This window comes from Sander lucioperca, chromosome 8 (genome assembly GCF_008315115.2).
Source record: "Sander lucioperca isolate FBNREF2018 chromosome 8, SLUC_FBN_1.2, whole genome shotgun sequence".
Taxonomy (NCBI): Eukaryota; Metazoa; Chordata; class Actinopteri; order Perciformes; family Percidae; genus Sander; species Sander lucioperca.
In genome coordinates, this window is record NC_050180.1 from 32,985,365 (window position 1) to 33,010,893 (window position 25,529).

Consider the following 25,529-nt stretch of genomic DNA (forward strand, 5'->3'; position numbering starts at 1 on the left):
CATTGTGTTCATGTAAATATCAATCTACACATTTGTGAATATTTTTTCTGTAACTTCACATTCAGAATACAGGTGTGTGAACATTTTCTACAAGTGCAAATTTCAACTTACAAGTTCAGATTTTTTTTACAAGCTCTCATGTTTTTTTTCTTTGTATGACTTCAAATTCAGATCACGTGTGTGAATATTTTTTACAAGTGCAAATTTTATTTTTACAAGTGCAAATTAAATTTTACAAGTGCAAATTTTAACATACAAGTTCAGATTTTTTGTTCTGCAAGTTCTCACATTGTATTCTACAAGCTCTCCCTTTTTGCACCATATTTACCTTCATACTCAATACGAGGGGCGGGATAAACGGTTGTCTTTCAAATTCCCTCTGCACACAATAGGATAGCGCTACAACCAGGCAGAGCAAGAAGAAGGTAGCGAAGCTAGTAGATAGATTAAACTTTTGCCGTATCCGGTCGGCAAAACTCTGAACACATCTTCTTTTTTTAAGAATGATTTCAGTGATTAACTCCAAGTCTTCCAGAGTCGCGGCCAAAACAGATTCGAAAGACCACTGTTCGCCTGCAGCAGCAGCCATCTTCTTTGTTTTCAAGTAGCAGGGAATTGCCATCCTTATGTTAAGCCCGCCCAACGACGCTATACACGATGTGATTGGCCTGACCAGAATTTGGTTTTTCCAGGTCGCAAGCCAACGGAGAGTTGCTAGACTGACCCTGGCTGCAAATTACATTTGCTGCTGCTAGGGTGCGTCTAGATTTCTAGACTATATTTCGTCCTCTTCTCTAACATTTCACAAGATATTTTCAGCTGTCCCTAAATATTATTAATGCTATAAAACCTCATTTAGAAGCAGGACATTATTTGGAGTAGGGCTGTGCAATTAATTACGATTTAGGCTCCTTACAAAAAACGATTATTTTGCACATCACGTTTTGTCGCGTGTTCTGAAGGAGAAAAGTATGAAGGGGAATTTCACAGTTCAAGGGGTTTTTACTCTTGATTTAACTGTTTCACTGTTTTTTTTTAACTTTAGTAATTGCAACATCTTTTCAAAAGTCAACGAGTAATCGTGTTAAATAATCGGGATTATGATTTTTTTTCCTAATTTGAGCAGCCCTAGTTTGGAGTAATGATGTCTAATGTAGTAATTGCCTCAATAGTATCGAGTATCGAAAAATGCCTCCTCATGCAATATCCAATTTCAATACCTAAGGAGTAAATGTCATCAGCAACAGTGAGCCAATCAGCATGCAGCATGCTTCTACCAACATCTAATAATGTCTGTGATTGGCTGTCTAACGTTACACATCGAAGAGGCAGGCGGGGAAAACCCTACGTTACACAGAGACGGGGCTCACGAAGTACAAGCTGAAATATAAAAGATTTGTGCCGTAATGTGTAAGGTTGTAATTTCTTTTTGTTTGGTATCGGAAAACAATATCGTTTAAGAACCGGTAGCGAAGTCACAGTATTGGTATCGGTACCGATACCGAAAATGTTTGAACAATACTCAGCCCTAATGATGTAATGCTTTTGCTTCCTCAGCACCTCGTACCGCTCCTACCTGCTGGAGGATCAGGTCCACGGCCGAGCGGACCTCGGAGGCTTGATCAAGGCTCTGCAGTCGGGCTGTCGGTGCGTGGAGCTGGGAGTGACTGACGGCCCGGAGGGGGAGCCTCTCCTCGGGGTCGACTACGGGCCGGACATCCCCCGCCAACACCACCACCACCACCACCACCATCACCACCACCATGCGCCTGTCACTATCCGCTCTGCTCTGGAGGTGGTCAATAAGTACGCCTTCCTGACCTCTCAGTACCCGCTCCTGCTGTACCTGTGTCAGCGTTGCTCTCCGGGCCAGCAGCGCACCATGGCACAGCACCTGAAGAAAGTGTTTGGCGCCCGTCTTTACACCCCAGAGGCCCTCCCTTTCAGCCTTGGCGGGCGTGCAACAACCTTACCCTCCCCTGAGCAGCTGAAAGGACGCATCCTGATAGTGGGGAAGAAGCTCTCTCCGGAGCAGGACGGCTCCGATGGGGAGATATCGGAGGAGGATGAGGAGATAGGGGGAGGCGGGCCTCTGGCGGGGCGGCGAATGACCATCCCTGGCGAGGAAGAACTGGGCGTGGTCTTGGTGGTGCCTCCACCCTCACAACCCAGGAAGCTGCGCCTCCACAAGGAGCTGTCGGACTTGGTGGCGATCGCTCGCACGGGCAGCCGCAGCTTCTACGCGCAGAGAGCCAGCCACAGGCAGGCTCAGCAACACTCGCCCCCCAGCAGCCCCTCCTCTCCCAGCACGCCGATGCCTCCTGAGCCGCCCTATTGGACGCTGTGCTCACTGGGCGAGGGAGAGGCCGGCCGGCTGACCACTGAGAGCCCAGAGGACCTGGTGATGTTCACCAAGCGCACCCTGACCAGGGTACGGCCCAGTTCGGTGCGTCTGGACTCCAGTAACCCCAACCCACAGGGATACTGGAAAGGAGGGGTCCAGCTGGTGGGTTTGAACCAGCAGACCCCCGGCGCCATGTTGGACCTTCACAGAGGCCGCTTCTCACAGAACGGGGGGTGCGGTTACGTTCTCCGACCGGCTGTGATGAGGGACGAGGTGTCGTATTTCAGCGCTCATACGCAGGGCTGCGTGCCAGGAGTGCCAGCACAAACTCTACGGATCAAGGTGCAGATGTTGTATTCATGTTTCTGTTGTGTTTTGTAGCATTCATGAATGCCTGGCCCACACTAAGACTGAACAGATGCTGAAAATGTGAGAGACCCCACACATAACAACATAAAGAATAATAATAATAATAATAATAATAATAATAATAATAATAATAATAATAATAATGATAATAATGATACATTTAACAGTTTTGTTCCTACAGTTTGTGGAGAGCAACGATTCGGCCAGAACAGCACACCACACACTAACCGATTCCACAAACAAACCAGGCCCGTAGACAGGGCAGGGGTTTGGGTGGTTTGAAAGTTTTCGGGTTTTTTTTGTGAACTCGGTATTTGTTGTTGTAATAAACAAGTGTCTTTTGAAATAATGATGGCCAATAATTCGAATCCCACTCAAATAAAAATGATCTAAACCAAACCGAAGCCCTAATCTTGGTAAAAGCGCCACTTCTGTGAGTGTGTTAACTGGCACACAACATGTAACAATCTAACATCTAATGTATCAACAATCCACGTAACTAACTTCATGCACTCATAGCAAAATGATTGAGGCGTGCATGCGTGGATTTGGACTGAAATCCCCCTCCTCCAATAGGCTGGCTACGGGCCTGAGTCCGAATCCCATATCTCAAAACTGGAAAACCCGCGCGATTAAATGTGACTTTAAAGTATACAAGGATACAAACATGGCGACAATGGAATATTAAACGTGTTTAATATTTTAGATTTGAAATCAGTGCGGCCAGGATTGACTTCCGAGCAGATCGGGGCATGATCTTAACATACCTCACGCCACCGGAAAATCTGGCAAGATAATCTTTTTGCACATCCAACAATTCTTCTGTGCAGGTGCGTTAGAAAATATCTCAGACTTGGGGAAAAAAAAAAGGAAAATCCCGGCACACTGCTCTTGCTACAGCATAACCATTTATTAAAGCAAACTAATGTTTCGGACCTTCGCCTAGAGTATTTCGTCAAGATAATCTGCGGGGCTTTGCTCACCATTGTCGGGAGGGGGGAATCGGGCTCAAAATCGGCTCGATTCTCGTGTGTTGTGTACCTCGCTGAAACATTTGATTTTGAGTGTGAGTTTTCCTGCAATATTCTTATTTTCTTCACTCAAATATCAACTACGTCATGAATGTGACATCGACTGCTTTGTGTTGGACTGTGCAGGTGATCAGTGCCCATAACCTGCCCAAGCCTCTGGGATCGGGCTCTAAGGGAGAGGTCATCGACCCGTACGTGGTCCTGGAGCTGCATGGCGTTCCAGCAGACTGTGCTGAACAGCGGACCCGCACTGCTGCTCAGAACCAGGACGACCCGTTGTTTGATGAGACCTTTGAGTTTCAGGTAAGGCCTGTTAACAGCTGCGCTAGTCTATATCAACGATGTTTCAGTTCCAGGATTGCTCCGGTGCCGCTGGCAATTCCGCCGGATGTCCGTCTTTTCGGCCGGATGTCCGTTACCTTCCGCTTTCTTTGTGTTGGCATTTTAAACTCCGGTCGATTTATGAGGACTAAGGTTAACTGCTCCTCAGATCTCTGCAAGGTTAGTCTCACATCGCCAGATCTTCCTCCACAACTCTGCGGAGGAGGGTCTGGCTAGTCCACACAGCGTTCTGGGATGGGAGAAAGACATGCTCTGGTTTATCGGCATTTCTTTAAACCAATCTCAATCGTCTTGGGCGACGCTATGCCCCGTACGGAGCCACAGTGCAGCTGCAAAATAGCCTCGGGAAGGAACACGTTTTGGTGGAACGTGTACGTTCAAAGGTTGTTTTTAGTCGTGCAACAGAAAACTGAGATTGGACAGATAGTCTAGCTAGCTGTCTGGATTTACCCTGCAGAGATCTGAGGAGCAGTTAACCATAGTCCTCAGAAATCCACCGGAGGTTAGAATGCCAACACAAAGAAAGAGGAAGGTGACGAACATCCGGCCGAAAAGAGTATCATCCGGCGGAATTTCCGGTATCAGCGGAGCAATCCCGGAAGTGGAACGTCGTAGATATAGACTACTGCAAGGAAAAAAAAACTGAAGTATGGCACCCCACGGTACAAGCATGAGTAGGGCATGACGCAGCCTTAATACATCATTATTAGGAGGAATGTATTATTGGTAGGTGGATTTAGGTTAGGCTTCAGTAATTGCAAGTCACATTAATTCCTCTCATCCTCTTTAAAAGAAGCAAGCGTTTTCCTAATGGGCCAGGAGGAGACTGCAGGCGGGCAACATACAGCACCCCTAAATGTTATTATACACTACTGCATAACCTGAAATATGAAAATACAGCATTACAAATCAACTTAAAAGGGCAGAACAAGCTTTATGCGCTTATGTTTCGAGAATGATATCTTTGCAGTTAGTAAGCGTTTAAAAGGTTGCGTTCCGTTAGATATATTTGGGCTGTGCACACAATCATGTCCATGCAGCAAAGACGGAGAATAGTCTGTTTAAGCTTTTTACATAACTGCATGACGGCTCCTCGTAATAATCCTGTTTACAGGAGCAAAAATGTGATTTTCATTTTCTAGAGAAAATTGTTTATTTAGTGAATTTCTTATAGAAAAAGAAATGGATGCTTTCTGAGGTCCCAGATCAGTGATGATTACACTGTATAGTTAGGAATAATCCATTAATCTAACCCAGTGCACACTTTGCTTTTATTGCACAAAATTGTGTTTTAATGTACATTTAAAAGTGTACTAGATTAAAGATCTATAGGAAAGCGGAAGAGGAGAAATGTCAACAACATAAAAGTGGCTTATGTGATTTTTGGAGAGGTCTGTGTCTGCTCTTCTGTCGGCTTTGCACCTGCATGAAAACAGAGCTCAGACTGCTTAATTGAAGGGGGGGTCAAGCCCATCAGGATTTCAAATCAGGTGCTCCCATGAATACACTTATGTCTACAGTGAATGTATTATAGGAGACATGATTTGATGAGTGCTGTGTTGCTGATTTGAGTCCTGTACTAGTGTGGCTGAGCCATCATGACAAGCCGTCACAACTGATATGGCATGTTCTCTGTGGACACATAGTGTGTGTGTGTGTGTGTGTGTGTGTGTGTGTGTGTGTGTTGTCAACATGTACCTGCAAACAAGTTGTGTGCAACCTGTAATCCAAAACCATATTTGACTATATGCATTCGATCTTTGGCAGGAGACAGACATTTATGTCACCCTTATACCTTTCCCTGCACCAGTGTTATGGTGATGAAGTTACCCTCTTGCATACTTGAGTTTTATTAGAGAGAGAGAGAGAGAGAGAGAGAGAGAGAGAGAGAATATATATCTGTCTTTGTTTCTTCTCACTCACGCACACTCTTTGCAACTTTTTACCTACTCGTCCCTCTCACAACTCAACATCTCTTGAAAGAATTTATCTGTTGCTCAGGACAATCCACACACATGACAGAGTTTCGGTTTGAGGTCACGGCGCCTGATTAATTGCCATCGGTTGGATTTCTGGCATGTCAGAAATGTTGGTCAGCTGTCTTATAGTTTGAGCAGTTCCCTGGTCCAATTTCCCACATGGCTGCTGTCAGAAGATCTGTTCTAAACTGTAGCGAGCTTGTTGTAATATTTCTGGTGGAGTATTTTGCATGCTGCGGTTAAATAAATGGAGACTGCTGTGATATCAAATTGAACTTCGCTGTAGGACAGACCTGGATAATGGCTGGAACAGCATCTTCCAGCCATCTGCAGCTCTATATTTTTTTAATTCTTACTTTCTGTAATGCTACTTAAATTGTGCTGTCTTTCTGTCATCATTATTGAGGGCGCTGTTGTTTTGTTTGAAAACATTTTGTAGGAATTGTCACAGGACAAAACTGACCAGGAGTTCTGCGCTAATGTTCAGTGTGTGAGCATAAGCGAGCATTGCAGGTTCTGCCATGTGAGATTTAAAGAGATAGTTCAGATCTTTTGAAGTGTGGTTGTATGAGCTACTTCTCCATAGTCAGTGTGTTTAGCTACAGTAGATGGCGGTCGGCACGCCCCCAGTTTGGAGAAGCAGACAGGAGTACCGACACGGGAAGCTAAGCAACGTACTGCTGTGGACGGTCGTTCCCCATCGTAAAGACCTGTCTGACAGCAAGGTGAAGCGGTGAAAATATTCTAAATATAGCGTACACATTTTTTGTTTTGTTTGTTAAAGTGCCAATATTATGAAAAAAATCACTTTTTCTGGGATTTGGGTGTTATTTTGTGTCTCTGGTGCTTCCACACGCATACAAACTTTGAAAAAAATCCATCCATGCTGTTTAGAGTGAGATACGGTTTCTGAATGTGTCCTGCCTTCAGTCTCTGGGTGAGCTGTTCAAAATCGCAGGGCTTTTTACGTCACTAGCCGAAACGAGGTGGCTAACCGTAGCATGCTACAAAAGATTTACAGAAGAACTACTTACATGTCCCTGTTCTGCAGGTATTCCACGCAAAGTTGGAAGTGTGCCCTCGTTTTAGAAGAAGTCTCCCGGCTAATCCTGCCTTGTACTACTGAAATTGTAGAAACAAACAGCATGTGCGACTGCCAACAAAGATTTTACAGCAGTGAGAGGTCTCACTCTGTAGCTAAAACAGAGACCTGAACACAGGGTGAAAAGAGGAGCTGCAGCAATGTGCAGTACGACACAAATTTTTGAAAATGAAACAATGTAAACCTATTGTGGTACAACCTCTAAATACAACTATGAACCTGAAAATGAGCATAATATGAGCACTTTAAGGGTAGTCCTTTTTTTTTAGGTATCTAAAAAAAACCGTTTAGCTGCTGCCGGTATGAGAGTCTGACGGTACGATAACCTTCAGCAAAAATATCACTGCACGCTGGCAGGGAGACGGAATTTCTAAACTGCACTTTCTGTCCGTGATGACTCAGCTCATACCGCAGAAACAGTATGTCGGAAAAGTTTAGTCGTTTTGAAACCGTAACTCGTTCAAAACCGCGGTATACCTTGAAACCGGTAACCGGCCCATGTCTAGCTGCTGCCCCCGGCCACACACACATATATATATATATATATATATCTGCATTTATGTCAAAACCTAGAGACTTTCAAACATCAAAATGTCATTTATTAAATGTATTCGTGTCAAAATGACATATAAACATCTTTTCGTATTCTATTTTGCCTGGAAACGCTTCCAACACGCTTGCGTGAAAAATAGGCGTCGGTCCTATTTCTAGCACGCACACGTTTTCGGCGTGCCTGAGACGTGCGTGTCACACAGGCAGTGTGCAAGCTCTAACCTGTTAACATGGGAGCCGAAATAAAAACGGACACGCCACGCAGATGACACGCTCACGCCACGCAGGCAGTGTGCAGGAGCCCTAAGTGTTTGGCTCTGCCCGTCTCATTGGACTGGTGGATTGTAAGTAAAAGCCGAGTGTTGAAACTGGAGGGCCGTGTCGAGGCACAGTCAAGGTTATACTGTTAGTGTGTGCATCAGCCTGTTGAAGCATGCTCTCATATGTCTTAATCACTTGTCCTCCAGGCTTTGACACAGCGGCCAGGCTCAGACACTGGGCAGCCACATCAGCACACACTTCCTTACCACACACAGGGCAGTTTATCTTCCCTCCCCCTGTTGAAAACCACTGTCTGAGCTGTCTGCACTCTTAAAACACATTGTGTGCAATACGGGTGGGACTGTGTGTTTAAAGATGTTATAAAATGCATCAGGGAACTAGAAATTGGATCATAATGGATTATGTACTTCTAATCACTTATGTCTCCCAAACAGGTTTGCTTGACATGCAGTTCATTAAAGGGCAACTCCATCGATTTTACACATCAGAGTCTGTTGACAGATCTTGTAGAGTTCTTGTATCTAGTGTATGTGAAAAAAGTTGAATAAAGCCTTTTGTGGCTTTAAAAGGAAGCTGTGTGAACTGAACAAAACAAATCAAATCTGGCCACATATAAAAAGAAAACTAAGTAAAATAAGCCACACTAACAAAGTAAGTGTGGAAATGTTACAGGAGTGCAACGCCAAATTGGCAGAGTACTCTTTTATATGCCAGACGGTGCACTTAAATTACAATACATTAACATTTTGAACTGTCATGGTTTCAGCTGCTGTCTGTCTACAAGCTAGGGGTGCAAGATATATCGACTCAATATTGTTATCGCAGTATCACGTTGCGCAATATTATATCTAGGGGTGCACGATATATCGACTCAATATCGTAATCGCAATATATCGAAAGTGTTGCAATAAGTATGCAATATTTAGTTTATTTTGTGGAGCGCTGCGTCCCGTCCGTTGGCTGTGTGGCTTAGTTGTGTTTGATTTAGAGCCCACTTGAAACGCTGTAATGATCATCATTTCATTGGCCAGTTACCATGGTTACCGTGCCACTTGCACATGTTAGTGCACGTCAGCGCACGGGTCCACTACGTGACAAACCCTATGGAGCGTACCACGTCTGTGCATATTTCAACAGTGACAGTGTGAGTGAAGAAATAGATAGAGACAACTAAACGGAACGAATCAGAGAAGTGAAAGACAAGTTGTGTCCTGTTCTCTTTATTTATATATTTTATACTGTCCAACCAGTAAAACCTGTCCTGTTCTCTTTATTTATATATTTTATACTGTCCAACCAGTAAAACCTGTCCTGTTCTCTTTATGTATATATTTTATACTGTCCAACCAGTAAAACATGTCCTGTTCTCTTTATGTATATATTTTATACTGTCCAACCAGTAAAACATGTCCTGTTCTCTTTATTTATATATTTTATACTGTCCAACCAGTAAAACATGTCCTGTTCTCTTTATGTATATATTTTATACTGTCCAATCAGTAAAACATGTCCTGTTCTCTTTATGTATATATTTTATACTGTCCAACCAGTAAAACCTGTCCTGTTCTCTTTATTTATATATTTTATACTGTCCAACCAGTAAAACATGTCCTGTTCTCTTTATTTATATATTTTATACTGTCCAACCAGTAAAACATGTCCTGTTCTGTAGACATGGTCCTTATTTATTTATTCATGTTGGACCAGTCCAATATGACCGTCAGTTGAAATAACTGTATATAAATAAATGAATCTATTTTGATGTGTTTTCCCGTAACTTTTGTAATTTTACATATGTTTAAAAATATCAAAATTAATATCGATATCGCAATATTCATAATCGATAATATCATATTTTGTCAATATGGTGCAACCCTACTACAAGCGATTTTTTTCTTTTAAAGAACATGATTTTGTTCATTCATTTGAAATCTATTTATAAAGAAGATGTTTTTTTATGGCCAGTTAAGGTTTTTGGAAAATGGTACTAAAGCCAAGTTCACTCATTCACATTTTTTCCTTTAAACCTGTACTATGTTAATAAGGATCCACCTGAAAAAGATATTCTTGTATTTGTATTTTGCATAAAACTCTATTAGAAAAACTATTTGGTTAAATTTGTAAAGGTATTTTCTTCCAATGAAATGCATTTGAAAAATTAAATGGGAAATGATCTAGGGCCATAATTTGTTTTTGTGAGTGCGTGGAGCTGTGAGGGCAGTGTTGTCTAACAAACTAAAATTGGACTTGTAACATAACAACTCCAGACGTAAGGAGAGTAGAGACTCAGTGTCCTGTGCCTCACTTTGTCTTGTCAGAGCAGCAGTTGGTTTGAAACTGATTGAATTAACTGTCACAGAGCTTTTCTGCTCAGCCGTGGGCTTGTTCCTGAAAAATTGAAAATTGGATTGAAGTCATCATTTGACACACACACTCACACACTCACACATACACACGCACATCACACGCACGCGCGCGCGCACACACACACACACACACACACACACACACACACACACACACACACACACACACACATTCTGCTGAGGCTGTCTGTCTGGCTTGCCCATGCATGAAACTTCAGCCCTCCCTCACAGCTTATGTGAGTAGAGACACACACACACACACACACACACACACACACACACACACACACACACACACGCACACACACAGAAGTATATACTTTATAATAGTGCAGTCCAGGCCTAAGGGGCAGCCAGTCCTCGTTCAGTCAGTGTGACATGTTCTCTGCTCCTTCATCCATCAGCACCAGCTTCTCCTTTATACTCAACTCACATATTTGTAAAACCACGAACACGGCCCTGCATGTCTCCGCATGAATTTATTTCCTCCTCAGTGTAAGACCCTAAGCCTCCCATGGCTGTGTCCCAATTCAGGGGCTACTTCCTTTGACAGTTGCATTTCGGGTCAACATGTTCTATCACATTCCAAAGACTTTTCCTGAAAATATAGCTGCGACATGCAGCCATTTTTTATGCATGAGCTAATATAATGCTTTCAGCTTTTCTAAACAGTCGAACCATCCATCCATCCAAAGACAGTGGACCATGAGTTGGTTCCCAGCTACGGCCGTCCATGAATATAAATCTTGAGCCGAATGAAAAACAGCACTGCGGTTTTTGTTTGGGGGGGCTCAACAAGTGAGCTTTGGAACAAAGGAATGTCTGTACTGCTGTAATCCAGAACATTTATTACAACATGCACGCACGCACACACATACACACACACACACACACTTTTTAGACACACAACTGTAATCTCAGTATTCGTGAAGGAATCAATGTCTCAACTGTGCAGCTTGAGTTTATTTTCCTTCTGAACCTGAAGACTTCATATGGTTTTATTGTTGGGGATACATACAGACAGACAGACAGACAGACAGACAGACAGACATGCTTGGGGCAAGTTTATTCTCATTCTCTGTGGCAAATAATAGATTCGTACTGCTTTCTCCTATAGACACGACACTGGTAGCCATCCTGTGTGCGTGCGTGCGTGCACGCGTGTGTGTGTGTGTACCAGGCTTTGTGAAGAAAAAAACAGCCATTAGCTGATAATGTTTTATTGTGTAATGTGTTTACTCTCTGTTTCTCAACACAGAATTAAAATGCAGAGACACATGCTCGGCATCATTTGTTCTCCCACTTACTCTACGTGTGTGTGTGTGTGTGTGTGTGTGTGTGTGTGTGTGCGTGTGCGTGTGCGTGTGCGCGCATGTTTTTGTGTGTGTTGACAGTCTGTGATTACATGTATGGGTGTTAATAGCCTTATTAGCCATTAAAGTCCTCTGAAGGTGTAATCTGTAATATCTGAACTAGCATTATTTTCCCCTCTGCAGCAGCATCAGGATGCTGCTTATTGTACCGCATAATTAACATTATTGCTTCGCCTGACCAGCTTCTTACTAACAGGAAATGCTGTTCGGATTTATCAGCTGAATATTGTGACTAACTGATCACCGGAAAAGGAACACAGTATACTATGGCAGCATTCATTTTCTCAAAATAAGTGTTTTTCTTTTCTTATGACACAATTCAGAACCAGGTTTTAATAAGAACAATAATCAGTACCCAGGGTCAGAAACAGATTCACTGAAATTGAAATGATATAAAGCCCCAATCTTCAGAGATGAGCATTGTCGGCGTGGGCGAGAACATTGTGAAATGTTCGTTCTATTTCTGTTCTGGTGCACTTCAGCATGAATGGCTCCGACTCCATTGTTCACTTCCTGTCTCCAGGTAAACATGCCGGAGCTGGCCTTGCTGCGCTTCGTGGTGTTAGACGACGACTACATCGGAGACGATTTCATCGGCCAGTACAGCGTGGCCTTCGAGTGCCTTCAGCCCGGCTACCGCAATGTGCCCCTGCTGGGCATGACGGGAGACCCCTTACCCCACACCAGCCTGTTTGTCCACGTGGCGGTCACCAACCGGCGAGGCGGCGGGAAGGCCCAGCGCCGAGGCCTGTCGGTGAGGAGGGTGGGGAGGCGAGGGCGGGAGTACGTCACGCTGAGACACACCGGCATCAAGGTGGTGGATGAGTCCTTCAAACCGGCTAGTGCGCCCCTCAAAGAGGCTACGGACCTGCGGGAGGAGGCTCAGGTGAGAGGGAAATATATCAAGAAGTTGATTAAAGTCATTGTTGTGTTAGTCCAGGCGCCCTATCTTACACCCGGCGCAGCGCAGCGCAGCGCAGCGCAGCGCAGCACAAAGCCCGACACAAGTGTCTCTGCTAGTTTAACCTTTGTGTTGTCTTCCGGTCAAATTTAACCCGTTTTCAAAGTTTCTTTATCAGAAATATGGGTTTCTTTCAACCAAATTAACCAAAAATAACATGGGTGGTTCCCAATGACGTTCTTTGCAAGTAAAATTAATGATCACTACTTGGGTGTTTTATTTAATTGTATAGCATTTGTGGTATTCCCGGGTCAATTTTTTGGGGCACTATTGCGCTTTACAGCAGATGAACACACACACACACACACACACACACACACACACACACACATGAATGCACATGTGGAGACACACACATACAAACAAACAGCAGCTGAGAACTACCTCATGTAATGGATCACATTATTGTGCTTTCCACATGGAAATGCACCCAAACACACACACACACATGGACAACAAACATGTACATGTACACGTGTGTTCGCGCACATGCATACACACACACACACACACACACACACACATACACACACACACACACACACACACACACACACACACACACACACACACACACGCATACACATGCACACACACAGTAGCTGAGACCTGCAAAAGATCACACTATTGTGCTTTTCAGCACATAAACATGCACACACACACACACACACACACACACACACACACACACATATAAACATGCGCACACACACACACACACACACACACACACACACACACACACACACACACACACACGCCCACACACACACACACACACACACACACACACACACACACACACACACACACGGTCCATAGGGCAATGGATCACACTACTGTACTTTTCAGCAGATGAACACGCGCACACACACGGACACACATGTACATGCAGACGTGCACACGCACACACACACACACACACACACATACACACACACACACACACACACACAAACACACACACACAAACAGCTGAGACCTACAATATATCACACAATTGTGCTGTCCTGACAGATGTACACAAATGTGTACACACACACACACACACACACACACACACACACACACACACACACACACACAAATACACACATACAGACACAACTTCATAATACAGATTTGTAAACTTGTTGTTATAACACCTTTGATGTGTCTTTTCCTAAATGGGGACAAGACATTTTTCCGTAAATTAGTTTTGTCCTTTTTGTTAGTTCTCCGACCATCTTTGCGCCCATGGGCGTGCTGGTCTTACAGGGAGGTGTGTTCAGGTGCATTCTGGGCGTGCTGGTCTTACAGGGAGGTGTGTTCAGGTGCATTCTGGGCGTATTGCTATCTTGAGGCAGCGGGAAGTGATCGCGCCATTGACCAACAAAAACCTGGTCTAAAGTCAATAAAGCAGCATTTCATTGTTATTTTAAAGGTGAATTAGTAAAAAGCGCCTAGGCTTATGCACAGCGTGTGCACACTATGCTTGTTACACACACACAGGGATCTTAAACTCCGGTGGATTTATGAGGACTATGGACAAAAGCGGTTGAGACTGTTTATACACACTGACATATTCATAAAACATTACCATTAACACAGCCCTGTATAATTTTATTTCCTCCTCAGTGTAAGACCTTAAGCCCCCCGGCTGTGTCCTATTTCAGGAGCTTCTTCCTTTGCCTTTCTTTGACACTGTTGGTCAAACTTAACTCAAAATATGACCATTTTATAAATTAATTTGCTCATAAATCAAGTACAAAACCAATTGAGACTATATTTATACATTTTTTGGTTTTGGAAAGAAGTTTCGTGCAATTCGGCAACGATGCGTCTTGCAAAACGCTGTTTGAATTAATAGTGTTTTTATATGTGTTTCACTGTGGTCCTTGCCACTAACGTTACCCTCGGACAAGTTCCTGCAGATGATAGATAGATAGATAGATAGATAGATAGATACTTTATTCCTCTCGAGGGAAATTTTTATGCGATGCTCTTGTGTTCAGACATGAAGCAAGGCAACTTTTACAGGTGCTGCAACTGCATACAAAGTCAAGTCTATTTTATTTATTTTGCGCAATATCACAAATCACAAATTTTCCACAAGGGGGTTTTACAATCTGTACACCCTCTGTCCTTCGAATCTCGATTTGGAAAAAGAAAAAACAAAAAAAACAACAAAAACCAACATTTAACGGGGAAAAATTAAAAGACACTTTCTGGAAAGGCAACAGAGGAAGGATCCCTCTCCCAGGGCGGACAGACAGGAAATAGATGTTGTGTGTACAGAGTAGGCCAACATAAAATTACAGACAAACTTATAGATAGATTGTAAACATATGAAAAATATGGATCCAGAAGGACATTGAGCAAACTTCAGCTTTCACCAAGTGTCAATGGAAAGACGTAATAAGATGCAAATTCGTCCGGAGGCAGCACGAACTGACACAAAGCCAAGTTCCAAATGTTTCAATCAGAGCAGAAAATTCCAACTTATGAATCTGTTTCATAAACATGCAGACACGAGACGTGAAAGGAGAGAGACTGGACGGAAATAGACAGATCAGAGTTTCTGGTTACACCATTCAGAGTCTGAGCTGCCACAAAAACACAAATCTGTTTGTCCGTTGCACAGATAATGTCCGTACAGTCTGTGAACTGGCTGTGTCCACATGGCTGTACTGGCCACACGGGATAATCCACCGACTTCATAATGGTTTTCATTTGGGAATTTGTTTTTGGAAGAAATAAAAGAAACCGTTAAATGAGGATTTTGGATTATCCTGAGTAACTTGGACTTTGTTCCTGGAAAGAAATGTTAAGGGAGGTATTCATGTTTCATTGTCATCATTCCTCTTCATTGTGTTGGGGTTATAGGCAGAAATCTTAAAATCTAGGCACTATACATGTTTTTGTTTTGCTGAACAAAGATGGACAAAATAGTTTCTCTGGCACTTTGTGTTTGATTGAACCCCAGCCAGGCAAGTCAAAAGAAAATGCCAACATCTGAGTCACAGCAGATCAGGTGTCACTCCGCTTTTATGGTTTTAAGTTTTGTTGATGAAGAGCTCTGGTTAAGTGGGTTAATCCGAATATCAGGGAATCAGACTCCACCTGAGACTTCTCTGTCGGGTGAAGAAGAGAGACAGGAGGGAGACAGAGAGGAGGAGGAGAGCCAGAGACAAGAGAAAAGTCAGTAAGGAGGATGATTAAAAAAGCTTCTATTAATACCAGCAATAATAGAACCTGGTCGCACAGCACCCACCAGCTTAGCACTGAATACAAATGAGCTAAGTGTGGGCGATGTGTCTTTCTATCTGTTTTTAGAGATGTATATTATGATATAAATGTGCACTGTAAAGCCAAATGTAGGTGGACACCCCTGTTTTCCTGTTTCAACACAACGGTCCCCTTAAGCGGGACTGCTCCGTTGGTGCCGGAAATTCCGCCGGATGTCCATTACCTTCCACTTTCTTTGTGTTGCAGTTCTAACCTCCGGTGGATTTCTGGGGACTATGGTTAACTGCTCCTCAGATCTCTGCAGGGTAAATCCAGACAGCTGGTTCAAAGAAATGCCAATAAACTAAAGCACATTTTTCTCCCATCCCAAAATGCTGCGTGGACTAGCCAGACCTTCCTCCCCAGTGCTGTGGAAGAAGGTCTGGCAATGCGAGACTAGGCTGACCTCAATCCCATCCAACACCTTTAAGATGAACTGGAACGTCGACTGTGAACCAGACCTGATCGCCCAAAACCAGTAACCCAACTCAGTAATGTTCTTGCAGCTGAATGGGAGCACATCCCTGCAGCCAAGAGTGGAGACTGTTATAGCAGCAGATTGTATGAAAATTGCAGGCTGTTCTCATGAACCATTCGTACATATAGCTATGAAAAGTAATGCTCTGTAATTCGTATGTATTTTTATTACTGTATGCACCATGTTGACTGTATAAGAGCGCGAAGATCCAGGGCTGTTTTTTCATGACATCATGAAAAGTTTCAAAACTCTTTAGAGATACGTGGTTCTCACTGGACAGCGACGCTACAAACATGATCATCTTATAAAATATGATGCATTGCTGTAGATTAAACTACCCAACAGTATATGAAGGAGTTAAAATGAGCACAACCTTAAACATCTACAGCAGGAAAATGCAACATGCACATGAATGCAGCAGGAATATGAATCCAGAAACATCAGAAAAAGAGGAAAACACAACAAGGGGACATTTTACTGCACTGAGTACTCTTACTTTTGGTACTTTCAGTACATTTTACTGCTAAAACTTAAGGATCTGAATACTTTTTCCACCACTGCCTAAATGTCGAAGTATGATTTTGTAATAACATATTCAAAATTCACAATGGATGTAATGTTTGAGTGTCCACATAGTTTTTGCCATCTAGTGAAAATGTATGGCTTAAATAACTGAAAGGGAATCTCTGGTTTTGAGGCATTCGGTCATCTAAAAAGATTAAGGTATTCCATGACACCCATGTAATTCCGATATTGCCATTAAACATTTCTCGCTTAATCGTTTCACCATTTCCCACAGTGGTTGATATGCCCTCTCAGTATCAACGGTACAGCATCACCTCTATGAGGAGATAAATCCCTATCATTTCACACACACAAATACACACACTCAGTCCTACACACAAACACATTTGCTCATTTACAAACTGCTTTCAATCTGCCTGATTCAATCTCATTGTCCCTTCCCCTCCCTCCTCCTCTGTGTCCCTGTCTCTCTGCCATGAGTCCAGCTGTGGGCTCATCTGCCACAGTCAGTTATTATTCATTATGCCTCTATTGCTTTATGTCACACACACACACACACACACACACACACACACACACACACACACACACACACACACACACACACACACACGGGTGGGACGTGATAATCTCTAGTCCAGTTGGGGCTCTGCCAGGTGGCAAATTGCGTTCTTGTGCTTGTATGTGCAGGAATACATATTTTACCTTTATCATGACCCCAAATTACATTTCAGCAGATTGACTCTAATTTTTTTCTCGTCTCTGTCAGATCCGCTTACAAACCCAGTTTTGCATCCTGACACACCTACAGCAGTTGAATGATTTTTCGGGTTCCACATTTATGCCATTTGTTTTCTTTTTTTTGCCAAATGTGCTTAAGCTAGGACTGATTTCACTGGATTAAGCAGCAATGACTGCCATATTGATTTACTTCACAAGGGAGACAGACAGCAGATGACAGGGGATAGTGTGTGTGTGTGTGTGTGTGTGTGTGTGTGTGTGTGTGTGTGTGTGTGTGTGTGTGTGTGTGTGTGAGAGAGAGACCTTTCCCAGCTTGGTTTTACAGCAGGAACTGTACATCGGATCTAATACCATTTCCCCTGTCCTCCTCTTCCTTCTCACCTCTCTCTGTTGCCGTCTGACCGTTTCCAGAGCACCACCGCCAGCTTCAAAGAGCAGTGTGGGCTCCCCACGGTGGCCAAACTGAAGCAGTGCATCCAGAGCCTGGCAACGAGGCTGCAGAGCCCCGAGGGCACCATGGGGGCCAGCATGGTGCTGAAGGAGGGATACCCATGCCTGGAGCCTCTGGTCAACCTCTCAGAGCCGACGCGCAAACTGCTCTCTGCCTACGACACGGTGAGTGAGACGAAGGTGGAGGGTAAACCCACTGCAGCCTCTGCTTTCTCACCCTTTAGTTTGCATCGTGGACTTCACCCATGTTTCTGAAGTTTTTGGTAAGATGAAATGATGTCGATAGTTTAAAACTGGCACCAACTAAATGCAGTCTTAATGCGTTTCTGCTTGTGCTCATTACTGATTGGAGAGAATAGGGCTTATTGTGGCTTAATTGTGATGCTGTTTTGACAAAAACAAGGAAATTGATTATTTGACCCGTCGAGGCAAGAGCCTGGAAGACGTTCAAATCAGGCAGTCAGCCCCTTAAGTGCCTTCATGGCCGTGAAGAAAGAATAAAATCGTAAAGAAACAAATTCCTCAACCCACAATTGTAAGTAACAGGTTTTGGCATCATCAAGGTAGTGTGATGTGTCGTCCCAAAGTGCATTCACATTTCCAGTCATACTGTTTCGAGCCCTTGCAGCCTCTTGCACTCAAGCACTTACCAGGTGACGTCTGTAAGGGTTTAGGGTTTAGGGTTTAGGGTTCAGGGTTTAGGGTTTACGGTTCAGGGTTTAGGGTTCAGGGTTTAGAGTTCAGGGTTTAGGGTTTAGAGTTCAGGGTTTAGGATTCATGGTTTAGGGTTTAGGGTTCAGGGTTCAGGGGCGTGATTGGGCATTTTTCAACATGCTGATGTTTAGCGGGTGTAATGGTAACCACGTTCACCATCTTAGTTGAGCAAATCAAAATGCTAACATTCATGAATTGGCACTCAAAAACTACTGTCTAGCATTATACTTTTATGGTCTCTCTGCGCTCTATGTTTACTTTGAGGGGAAAGTTTTTTAACAATTTTGCTTCCATAGCATATCCTCTTTTTTCAAACTATTGGGAAAAAAACATCCGAATTACACATTTAGATGTTTATTTTACCCCACTCTGCATTCTCCTAAATTCACCAAAAGTTGGCATTAGATAATAACTTGTTTGCATATTTAAACAAACATTTTAGAAAACTTCCAACAATCCAATATTCAGATTTCTGTTCTGAAAATGTATACGAATAAGCGCATATTTAACAAGATAAAGCATCATTTGCATATTTAAACATACAATTTCAGCAATATATTTGTCTTAATGTCAGTAATCAAGTTTAATGGTGATATCTATTCACCTGGGGTTTGTCCCCTAAAAATCAAAATGAACTGGGTTAAAAACACAGTATGTGTTAGCTCATAGTACTCAGAAGTTGCTTTTCCTAATTTTGTTTTTCAAGTTTAGTCAAAATGTCAGACGGTCATCAGACGGTCATCAGACAGACAGTTTTAAATTGTGTTTAGTGTGTTTACTCAGTATCCTGGAGTATTACTCAGGAGTGTCCTGAAGCATTAAATATTAAATATGCAGAAAGAGACTCTGAGGTGACATGCATGAAACAGATACACACACTCACACACACACACACACACACACACTCACACACACACACACACACACACACACACACACACACACACACACACACACACACACACACACACACACACACACACACACACACACACAGACAGCCAGCTGCATCTCCTCCTACTCCATTTCCTCTTGCAGCAGATAAGGATGAATCTCTCCCACCTGTTTCAGCGCTCGGCTATTACACCTCCACACACACTCCTCCGCACAGAGAGTGCTTTATTTCTAACTATAACGTTGTTTTTCAGCGCAGCACTGGAGCTAATAATGTTTGAGTGTGAATCCAGCAAATATGAGCGCAGCAGGTCAGTGTAATGTAGCCATAGTTGGTGTGATCTCCAGTCGTACATCACACCTCTTTCAGCCTTCCTGGAAGCACACACACGGCTGAGTCATCACACACTCTCATCTCTCTCTTTTCTGCTGCCCTGTAGCCAGTCTTCTGCTTGTTTCTTTACACAGATTATTTAAAACAGACTTTGTGCTTCGCGTTCCAACTTCGGAGCTTCCAAATCAATCCCACTTGGCCATTTGCACTTCAGAATCAGAATCAGGATTATTGCAAAATAGTTTTTTTTACATACAAGAATTAGCCTTGGTATCTCAGTGCATAACAATAAACACAATAAGGGGCCGTTCGGTATTTATGGAATGGACCACCGGAGGAAAATAGGGGAGGGTCATGTCTTTTTCTTTGTTGATGGGAGGGTCACCCACCTTTTCTATTCATGAGAACAGCAACATTTCAAAGTGGCTTGTTTGACGCATATTTATCCTTGTAGCTCCAAATTGCTCTAAAGGTCTCGGCCCCTATCGCTAGAAGATGGGTCCCTCCTTGTTTAGACCGTGGGATTTCCCAAACTGAATAAACCCCGCTCACACATATTTAACACAAAACTGCTTGCAACTGCATCGTGTTGTAACTAAGACATCTGCTGAAAAAATAATGTTATTCATCAGCATGATTGCCGTACTGTTTAGTTAAAAAACATCCAAAACATATATGAAATATAGCAAACCAGACGCAAGCTTTTATTTTGAAAAGTCGAAGCAACAGCCGGGCGGGCATGAGACGGGAGGTCTCCAGGCTGCAGCCATACCCAACTCAAATATCCTTTCGGTCCATATATATATATATATATATATATATATATATATATTCCTTAGAGAAGGAAGGAGTGGTAGCATGCAAGCTCCAAAAATTTACTCTCATCTGAGAAATGGAGTTTTGGATAATGTTCAGCTTCGGCAGCTTTACCTATGCTAAAATATACAATGACTGAGGAAACCTAGTGACGAGTCCATAGCAACCAGTGTTGAATTTCTTATTACCCAGTGTCCTTTGCTGAATGGTCTCAACGTTTTATTGTTTTATTTCATGTGAATACTAGTTTACTAGAGGAGTAACTTAGTATTTGAAGTAATGCAGTAATGCAGGAAGTGTGCATTTAGTTTCCATGCTTATTGTGTTTCCACAACAATGTTAGTGAGTAAATCTACTGAAATGGCCACCACACCATAACAGAGGAGTGTGGTGCGTAAGATCAGAATGCGTTTAGTCATGTATGTTGTTTAACTGTAATGCAGGAAGTGTGCATTTAGTTTCCATGCTTATTGTGTTTCCACAACAATGTTAGTGAGTAAATCTACTGAAATGGCCACCACACCATAACAGAGGTTTAAAAACAGCCACAACATACGAAACATAAAAACAATGGACATTCGTACATCTTTGTCAAATGCAAACCCGTACAGAAGGCTCCAATGTAACATTGGGGAGGGTTATCCCTTTTTTCCCAATTATTTGGGAAAATAATTCAAAATGTATCACTGGTGGAGGGAGGGTCAGGTCTGTTTTGACTTTTCTGGCGCAAAACGAACCTAGGGGTTATTAACAGATGTGTACCCACTCTGTCGCTCTCTGGGACATGTTTTCATACTAATCAAATGAGTTTGGAGCTTGAAAGAAGCTAGCGCGGACCGCTGATTAGCTTACAACGCTAGTATTCAGGGCACAGGGAACGTAAAAACAAATCGCTATTTATACCACTAAAAAGGCTCAAAATATCACCAAACTTCAACAGTAGCATAATGAGGGTCCCTAAATGTTAACCGAAGCATTGAGAACTTTGAAAGTGTACAGACAGTTTTTTGAAAAGATAGATTATAAAGACACTCGCGTTCATGTTTACATGCCGCCGCCGTCGTCTTGGAAACCAGTTATGACTTACAGCTGACGATGCAAACTAAAATCAAAAGCAATTTGCTCAATATATCTGAAATAATCGCACTCGCATAACTTGTCTAGTGTACTTACTCAGTGGATAACTGTCCATCTGGTCCCTCCGGCCTGGGTCGCCAGACCGGTAGTACAGCCCTGTTTATCAGAGAGGGGAAATCTTCAGACTGTACAAAACACTGCGTCTCTTGGGTGTTGCGACGCAACAGGTCCCACTCCTTGCAACACAGACACTCCTGTTCGGTGGCCATAGCACAATGTCCGCAGGTACACCACCAGTTTCCCGAAGTATGAGGCTGTGTTGCTGCATTGACTACCGGTAGCTCTCTCTCTCTCGTAGCCCTTTCACAGAGCTCCCGCAGCTCTTCGTTCAGTAAACTGTCTGTACACTTTCAAAGTTCTCAGTGGTTCGGTTAACATTTAGGGACCCTCATTATGCTACCGTTGAAGTTTGGTGATATTTTGAGCCTTTTTAGTGGTATAAATAGCGATTTTGTTTTTACTTTCCCTGTGCCCCGAATACTAGCGTTGTAAGCTAATCAGCGGTCCGCGCTAGCGTCTTTCAAGCTCCAAACTCATTCGATTAGCATGAAAACATGTCCCAGAGAGCGACAGAGTAGGTACACATCTGTTAATAACCCCTAGATTCGTTTTGCGCCGGAATTGTCCTTTAAGGTCCCAAAACTCCTCCGGTGGCCCCTGAAATAAAGTCCCTAAGTGAAAAGAAAAAGAAGCACTATGTAAGTGAAGAATTTACAATAGAAAATATGAAAAAATATGTTAAATATATCTGGTTATTAAATCGGAAGAGGTGTTCAGTGTTTGAAACAAAAAGGATGAAATGTGCAAAAGTGTAAAGAGTATTTAGGAAGAAAGAGTAAATGTAGGAAGTGTGCAATGTGCAAAAATAATAATTTCATTTAATTTAATGAATGACATTGATAGGGACAAATACAGTCTACATAGAGAATTGCAGCACAACAATTATCCAATGCAATGTATCACAGCATTTATAGCTACTGCTAATTTCCAATACCTGTCTCTAGCAGGTTGAATGAAATGAAATGAGATGTAATAGTTAAACTAGATATACATACATGTATATACAGTATAATACATATATATATATATATATATATACAGAGTTAGCCAAACTCATTTAGAAGAGAAGTATAGTTAAATGATAAATACATTAAAAAAAATAGCTTCTGAAGTTCCTGTCGATCTGTTCGATTAATTGACTAATTGTTTCAGCTTTGATGTATGTAATGGATGCATTATATGAAATAGATCACACATTTCCCTTTTTTGCAGCCTGCTGTGTTTGGTATTTTGTGGAAACATGAACACTCCTTGCACCATTTAAAATAAAGCTCTATGGGTTTGAACAGTGCTCGCTTTTAAACAAGCTTAACTTTCTTCCTGTCTGTGCAGATGATTGCCGCCCAGAAACAGCTGATTGAGAACGCAGACAGTGTTCAGGAGAGGATCGGCCATGTGCAGAGAGAAGGTAAAGTACGCAGTGAACCATGGGCGATAATGAGCTGAGAGAAAATAGTTTTGATGAGCGCTCATGAATAAAATGAATGCAGTTTGAACATTAGACAGCCGAACCTAATGAGGAGGGGACTGCTCAGAGAATGTGTCAGTAAATAAGCAACATTGCATTACAAGTGGAGGTACTCGCTGTTGATTTTGACACTTTCAAAAGTAGGGCTGGGTATTATCATGTATACCGGTACCAATACCAATACCGTGTTCGTAAATTCTACTTTTTTCAATACCAATTTTATAAAACAAAAAGAAATTACAAAGTTACACATTACGGCACACATTTATGTTTCAGCTCCTACTACGTGAGCCCCGTCTCTGTGCATAACGTAGAGTTTTTCCTGCGTGTCTCTACGACGTTAGACAGCCAATCACAAACATTATTCGATCTTGATAGAAGCACGCTGCATGCTGATTGGCTCAATGATTCTGATGAGATTTACTCCTTGAATGACGAGGCATTTTTCGATACTCAAAACTTTAGAGGCAATTGGGTCGGTGTCTTAAAAATACCGAATTTGGTACCCAACCCTAGTCAAACGTTTGGCAGGATGGATTTCTAATTAGCCAAAAAAAGTCCTCTTATTTTTGACACACATTAAAAAAAAAAGAAAAAATGGGCGCGGAATGTTTGCTTGATCATGCACAACAAAACAAAACATGCAAGAATGAAATCCCCCCTCCAATACCACGGATAGAGCCACTCGACCAGGCATGCCAAAACACTTACTTATCAACTTCAATATCCAATGAAATCAAAATGAAATAACACAACGTAGTGTCAACACAGCGCTGTCAAGCCAGAGAGCGGATTTCACTATGTGGCGAAAACAAAATACTTTCACCCAGGAAGCGCTGGTTCTTTCCTCGGGAGAGTTTTAATCCAAACACAATCTTTTTCCTAAACTTAACAAGTCGTTTTTGTGCCTAAACTTAACTGTCATCGTCGCATGACGCTCACTTTTCCTGGCTAAACTCCACTACTACGGCCCCTGAAAGCACCGTCATCGGGCGGTGCCTGTAGCCGTCTTACAGTCACCTATTGGCGGCTAAACAACTGCCGCTGGTAGCCGGTGTACTGGAGCTCTGTGGAGGCTAAATACAACCACCAGCTGCTGCTTGATTTTATCGTTCTATCGCACTATAGACTGTTCACGTTACAGCGCTTAACTTAGTTTAAATTGGGCTACTTCAAATTTAGGTATATAATTAATATTATATATTGGTCTATTGGTGAAGTAGCACTGATCATTTCGGCCCCACCGGGGCAGGAAGGCAGGAATATGTAGACCAGAAAGGGGGAAATCCCACACATCCCCCCTGAACAATCGCACCCTGATTACAGGATTGTCTAGCAATATATGGATTATCGCAGAATTGCTGTATCCTGATATTATCAGTATCGTGAGCCATGTATCGTGTATCATAAAGGTACCCTGTGATTCCCACCCCTACTCGTAACTAGGGTTGGGTATCGTTTGGATTTTCACGATTCCGATGCCGAGCCGGTACTTTTAAAACGATTCCGATTCCTAAACCGATTCTTGAAAAACTGAAAAATGACATTGAGGAAAGGCTCTTTTATAGAGTTTTCGCTTTAGGCATTTTAAATGGACTAAAAGCTAGCTAGCTAACGATAGACTAGCAGAGCAAGTGTAATATGTTTACTAGCGATCACGTGCAGTGAATGGTTAATATGCTTTTACGTCCGTTTTGGTGAGCCCAGAAGGAAAATATGGCATTTTAAAAGAAGCCTACATTTACGGTAGCTACCTAACGGTAGACTACAGAAAAAGGGGGATATTTTTACATCCGTTTCAGAGCGACAGAGAGAAAATAGTTTAGTCGTCATTACACATTAAATGAGGAACCGAAATTTGCGTTCTAATCCGGTCCGATTCCTACCGGTTGTGTAGGAACGAGTTTCGGTACCCAACCTTACTCGTAACACACCACAGAATAG

General features: G+C 42.7%; 1 protein-coding gene across 1 annotated transcript in view; it reads left to right on the plus strand.

Annotated features, from left to right (window-relative positions):
- plcl1 (phospholipase C like 1) overlaps positions 1–25,529 on the plus strand; it is a 102,645-nt gene that overhangs the window by 74,283 nt on the left and 2,833 nt on the right. Inside the window, exons 6-10 of the mRNA XM_031297403.2 lie at positions 1,558–2,686; positions 3,871–4,047; positions 12,264–12,626; positions 18,124–18,327; positions 23,450–23,525. Coding sequence (XP_031153263.1) covers positions 1,558–2,686; positions 3,871–4,047; positions 12,264–12,626; positions 18,124–18,327; positions 23,450–23,525 — 1,949 coding nt within the window. The remainder of the gene's footprint in view (positions 1–1,557; positions 2,687–3,870; positions 4,048–12,263; positions 12,627–18,123; positions 18,328–23,449; positions 23,526–25,529) is intronic.